Here is a 6000-nt window from a genome sequence, read left to right as displayed (position 1 = left end):
ATGAACAACTCGTGAAAAGACTGCTGCAAGGTAAAACACTTCCGTTGCCGGTAGCAAATAGGTACGTTCACGTCAGGATCCTTGCAAGCAATCCGTAAAAAAGGACAAGTACACTGATTTTCAATGCTCTTGGAACCATTCGTCCAACTTCGGTTGATTATGGGGAAATTCGCCAGGCGAAGAATGGCCCGCATAATGAAGATACTTTAAAAGACATCGATAAATAGATAATGGAGCGATATTTGTGATATTTTTTTCAAAACAGCTATGATTATGAAAATGTATTTTTATTTTAAATATATAAATCTTCATATGTACAGAGTGAATATAATACAGATGTTCGACAGCAAAATAAATAAAATCCGGTCATAAAATACGCGCACAGCAATGGATACGTAAAACAGCTTTAAAAGCGTATAAAAAATCTGTTCACATCTTAAAAAGTAGAAATTAAATTGGCCTATTCCGTATTACTCTTTTTACACGAAGCTGCTAGTTGCGTGGTCCAAGAAAAGACTCCTCGTCTGCGACTGTTGTGCCTGCTGTTGCTGTTGCTGAGACTGAGAATGCCGTTCTAATGAGCCTCCCTGCTGCTCAGACGACCGCCTTTCTCTGCCACTGCTATTGCTACTGTTATTGTTATTATTACTAACACCGTTTTGACTACTACTATTACCACTAACACCATTCCCATTTGAGCTAGTTGATAAGTTGCATAGACTGGTGCTCATGCTGCTGCCCGTCGCGACATTACTAGTGCTAGAGCCTGGCGGCGCGTGACCCCAGTTGGACGGTTTGATGGGGAGAATTTTTGGCTTCGGTGGCAAAGGTGGTGGCCCTTTCTGGTTGTCCGCATCGCTGCTACTGCTACTGCTGGTAGTGGTACCGGTGTTGCTACTATTGGTACTGCTTGAGCTAGCGCTGCTGGTACTCGCCGTTAGATGATGATGGTGCTGCTGTTGCTGTTGTTGATAGTGATGAGTCATACTACCGGGCTGATGATGATGGTGGTGATGGTGATGGTGATGATAAGTCGAATGGTAGCTGCCCGAGGGGTTCGTGTCCTGCAACTCGGTCGTACATCCGGCGCTGGATGACAAAGGGTCGTAGCTATCGCCTGCGTTCAGATGAAAAGTTGACCCTCGATGGTGCGTTGAGCGGGATGTGGGAGACGTTTCGGGTGAGTTGCATGCATTGGGACCATGGGTGAAAACTAAGGTTGTATCTGGGGGAAAGGAGTAGAATAAGAAAAGTATGTTTATTATTGGCTTTCAGAAACTAATCTACATTCAACATAACGACGCTCATCCACATATATTGTGCTACCGTTTCTCAAGCTAGTGTAACTCTGGAAAACAACAATGACAAGACGCGATACACTAATTAAGTAAGAAATTGTATGGTTCTAATTAATCTCCTTCCCCATAGTAAGTTTTACTGATATAATAATTTTTTACTCGGACCGTAAACAATTACAGAATTCATGTATTTTTTTCACATTTTGTATTAACCCTTTCGGGACGGATGGGTCATATATGCCCGCTGCCCGTCATATAGCGCACTGGACATATATGACCCAGCCGTCATGAAAGATTCAAACCACTTGCCAGTCGAAAAATGTTCGAATGGTACATACGGAGTGAAATAAAGGAAAAGCAGTACATCGTAAGTACTTCGGCGCTGATAGGATTCCGTTAGGGCTGAACAATAGCGGATCGAATGTTTCGACTGCGGATGATCCTTTGCAAATTCCGGGAGTATAACTTGAAAGCCTGGATGAAACAGGTTGATGCGCTTTCAAATTCACTGTTCAACATTGAACTCAAAGGTGCGTTTAAGAGATCTGACGTGCACAGGAACGGCACTATAATCGCTCGGTCGCAAATGCTCCTTGACTTTGCTAACGACATCGACCTTATTGGAATCGTTCGCATGGAAGTAGGAGGATTTTGTTCTATTGACGCGGATAGGCTCAAGCATTAACTCTACTGAGTCAAAGTTCATGATTCCGGGTAGTGACTGAGGTAGACCTTGTGGTATTGGTGCTGAGGTAGTGCTAGAAGGGGGTATGTTTGAAATTGATGGAGACTTGGTCTACCTTGAAACGCTTGTGACATGTAACAATGACGTTTTCCGTGAAGTGGAAAGACGTATGGGCCAGTAGGAGAATTAGTTCGATATTCATTGCTACAAGAGACCAAGGAATCCTCTGCATTTCCATGAGCGTCACGGGAAAGGAATAGTAGGTTACTTGGGAAGGTAATTCATGGGAAGTACCTTGGTGAAGCGACTAAATATTTATTGTGAACGAAGTTATTTTAAAGACACGAAGACGAAAATCGTGCTTCAAATCAATCCAACGCGAAATGAATGAACTTCGTTTAATAAGTTTCTACAACACGATCGATTCCGCACTAATAAAATTTTTGGCTCTTCGGCGCAGAAATTATTTTTTCCACTCCGCGTTCTCCCGGATCAATCGCAAACTTATTTAACAAATTCCAAGTCTTTGAGACACCATTCTTTCATCTCGCGTTCTCCCGGACATGCTGGCGTCACCATCACCAGCACGATCGGACCCGCTCTAATTACTATATAACGCATGACAATCTATCCCACCAACAGAGGTAGCATAATAAAGTGGAAGATAAAGCTGTTCCTGTGCTAGCAGATGATGAACTAGCGGAACTACGGAGTTCAAGAAGCGTCCTTGCTACAACCGTGGAGAAATTGTGTAACAACTGGTGTCGAGTCAGCAGCCTTACTCCATTGCAACATGCTTGGGCATACGTGTGGAGATTTGATGAAATAACCAATACGAAGAAGAGAAATCCTATCTTCAAGAGATTATACAACATGAGGAATTCAAAACGTAGTTCAAGTACTTGCAGTCAGGAGATATAAAGCGAAACAAATTGACGAGTCCAACGGTTTCATCAGAGTTAGCGGACGACTGAAGTACTCAAACATTCCATACGAAGGCAAGCACCCAAGGATGTTATCGATCATTTAGTAATTTGCGTTCGATCATTTAGTAGTTTGTCAATAACTCATTCCAGAAGCTGAATTTCAAAACGTGTTGTATGATGGACTTCTAGTGCGAAGGATTTTCTACAACTCTGCCTCTGGTTCGTTGTTAGAATTCAACTAATAACGGAGTTATAGCGCTAGTTGCAGTAATTTGAACTAAATGATTGGAATTTTGTTATCGTTTAGTCTAAATTACTGAAACTATAGCTATAACTCCGTTACTAGTGTAATTCAAACAACGAACAATTTGGCAGAGGTGTACAAAAACTAATGGCGATAATGGCGATAATGAATTCACGTTCAATGTGCTCCTACTCGGACGACCCAAACGATCCTCAGGCTTTAACGCTATCGCATTCTTGATTGGGCGCCTTCATATTGTAGAGAAGTAATGTTAGATCACAACAGAACAAGCTGAAGCAACTCAGCTCAGTTTTTGATACCGAAGGCAGTGCATTCGATTCAGATTTTCATTCGTTCGACAGTAGTTGTTGAAATTAGGCTGCATCACAGCCACACATCCAGGCAAGGACAAGGTGGTACGAGTGGCCATCGTCAAGAGAAAAGGACAGTCTTTGGCCACTGTCTGTTTCCGGATGTTGAATCTATCGATCCGAAAAATCAAGAAAAATACAAATCAATCAAAATATATGAAAACAAAAGCAGAAATAGAAGAAAATAGAAATTTTTCGTTAATATTTTTTATTCGTTAACGGGTTTGGTAGTCATATGGCTACTTTGCTAATGGATATGCTGTGGTTTTCACGCATCGTATGTGACATCCGTGCACTCAGTACCGCCGCCAGAAGCTCCAGACGCGGAAAAGACACTTGTTTCAAGGGGCGACTTTCGCCCGGCTCATCACTAGCGCGCACTTCACCTCTCCACGCACCATGGCACGAAAATATGCCACACATCCGTACCCCGTCTCACCCGCGTCCGCAAAAATATGCAGCTGTACGTCACGGATTTCATCGGACCTCGCAGTGCCGAAGTAGCTGCGCGGCAACTTAAACGCCTAGACATTCGCCAACATGCAGCCAGTTCTCCACAGATCTGGAACCATCATTTTACCCAGGATGGTAACTGGAGCTAGGAATCCGGCCGGATCAAATTGTACCATGACTATGCTGAGTACCATCCGTTGGTGGGACGTTCTTCTCCTCGGAGGACTTTGGAACACTCGAACTTCGAAGCTGTCTCAAAACAGAAGACGCCTTCGATCGTATCCCATACTACGCCCAGCACACGTTCATACTATGCAGCCTTATCTTCGATAAAGTGTACTACCGACTCACCGCTTTGCTCGCCAACCTCCTGCAGGAACGCATTGGAGTTAGATACCCAGTTCCTAATTCGAAAACCGCCACACGAATGAACGTATCTCACTTCGTTGGCTCTCTGGATCGCTTCTTCCACGGTGTCCACACTGTCGTAGTAATTGTCCACGTAATGACGTTTGACTATTACATCTGCTGCATCCGGGTACCTCTCCGCAAATTGCTCCGCATTGATGTTCTTAATGTACTGCGCCGAACTGGGCGAACACGTGGATCCGAAAGTCGCCACGTCCATCACGAATATCTGTGGGGCCTCAAAGCTACTTGACCGGAACAGGAATCTCTGCGCCTGCTTGTTCTCCGATCTTATGCGGATTTGGTGGTGCATTTCCTTTTCCACTTTGCCTGGCTTTCGTGGGTTTATCACGACGTTTAGGGGCAGGTACCACACAGCAGATTAAATTGTCTCCATCAACTTTGCGTCGGTTACTTTGTGTGCGTATCCTTTCTGCTGGTACTCCTCGATCTGCCGACACACATTCTCCTTCAGCGCTGGATTCCTTTCTAATTTTCGATCGAGTGCATGCATTCGCCGCAAAGCCATTGGGTAGCTATCGGGGAATTTCCGGACGTCGCTGCGCCACAACAGCCCAGTTTCGAAGCGATGGCCCACTCGCTGTGTTGTCACTTCCAGGATCTCCCTAGCACGCTTCTCTTCCACCAGTTCTGGAACTGCGAACGATGCAACCGTTGTTTTTTTCCAGCACATACTGCTCCCGCATTAAACGATGGAGCTCCTGATTGCTCACCGGCGCGGTAGAATGAAGATTCAGGTATGTATGAACGCTGGCACTCCGTTTTTCGGACCCATATATTGTCCATCCGATCTTTGATCCGTGCGATCAGTTCGTTCTGTCTACCAACCAGAGTGTAAAATAATCGAAAATTTTTGGTGAAGTCAACCTTTCTTAACTTGTCAGCTTACTTCCAGACACATTCATAGGCGGCTGTCAATATTCCATTGAATATTAGTCATTGAATATTTATGTACATTTTACAAATTGATAAATTATTTCGAATATAAACACGTTTTAAATGAGTGGAGTAATTTTTCACATAGAACTGAATCCGATTTGCATCCGTGAGGCACTTTTAATGGTAAACATCAATATAAACAATGATAATTGTGTTTTTTTCTGCACATAGTAAGCACACTCAGTGACAGTTGAATGAATGAGTTCGTGGAATAGTCGTCTGACTACCCCATAAAACATTTGACAGATCGGAAATTTGCTGGTACACCGACGAAGTCGGGTGCCGACGAAACCAACTGTTTTTATCACCGACTAAATCGAGTGTTGACTTTGGTGTCGACGAAACAAACTGTTTTTATCACCGACGAAATCGGGTATCGTAAAAATCAACCTTCATGAATACCAACTAAATCTGGTGCCGACCAAATCATTTATATTGACAACCTTGTTAGTCGGGTGGCTCATAGATATTATCTAAATCGACGTATCAATCGACAGATTAAGTAGTGTTTATATACCTGATTTAATCGGGATAATGGATGATAGATAACATTGTATTGTTTACTTATACATTTGTTGTGTTTGTTGAGCAAAAAATGTTTGTTGAAATTAGTTAAAGTGTGAATATCTATATTATCTAAGTTGAAAAATATGGT

General features: G+C 43.2%; 2 protein-coding genes across 8 annotated transcripts in view; one reads left to right on the top strand and one right to left on the bottom strand.

Annotated features, from left to right (window-relative positions):
• Nucleotides 1–271: 271 nt before the first annotated feature.
• LOC134227123 (regulator of G-protein signaling loco) overlaps nt 272–6000 on the bottom strand; it is a 152300-nt gene continuing 146571 nt past the window's right edge. For 6 of the 7 annotated variants that reach the window (XM_062708400.1, XM_062708399.1, XM_062708402.1 and 3 more), the window contains one exon: nt 272–1225. In XM_062708400.1, the coding sequence (XP_062564384.1) occupies nt 480–1225 (746 nt within the window). In that variant the 3' untranslated portion in view covers nt 272–479. The remainder of the gene's footprint in view (nt 1226–6000) is intronic. The other variant, XM_062708401.1, reaches the window with a different exon arrangement.
• The window catches only part of LOC134227125 (uncharacterized), a 197099-nt gene continuing 195984 nt past the window's right edge, over nt 4886–6000 (top strand). The window contains exon 1 of the mRNA XM_062708409.1: nt 4886–4889. The gene's annotated coding sequence lies outside the window, so the exon portion shown is untranslated. The remainder of the gene's footprint in view (nt 4890–6000) is intronic.

This window comes from Armigeres subalbatus, chromosome 3 (genome assembly GCF_024139115.2).
Source record: "Armigeres subalbatus isolate Guangzhou_Male chromosome 3, GZ_Asu_2, whole genome shotgun sequence".
Classification (NCBI taxonomy): Eukaryota; Metazoa; Arthropoda; class Insecta; order Diptera; family Culicidae; genus Armigeres; species Armigeres subalbatus.
This window is presented reverse-complemented; position numbering and strand designations above follow the sequence as displayed.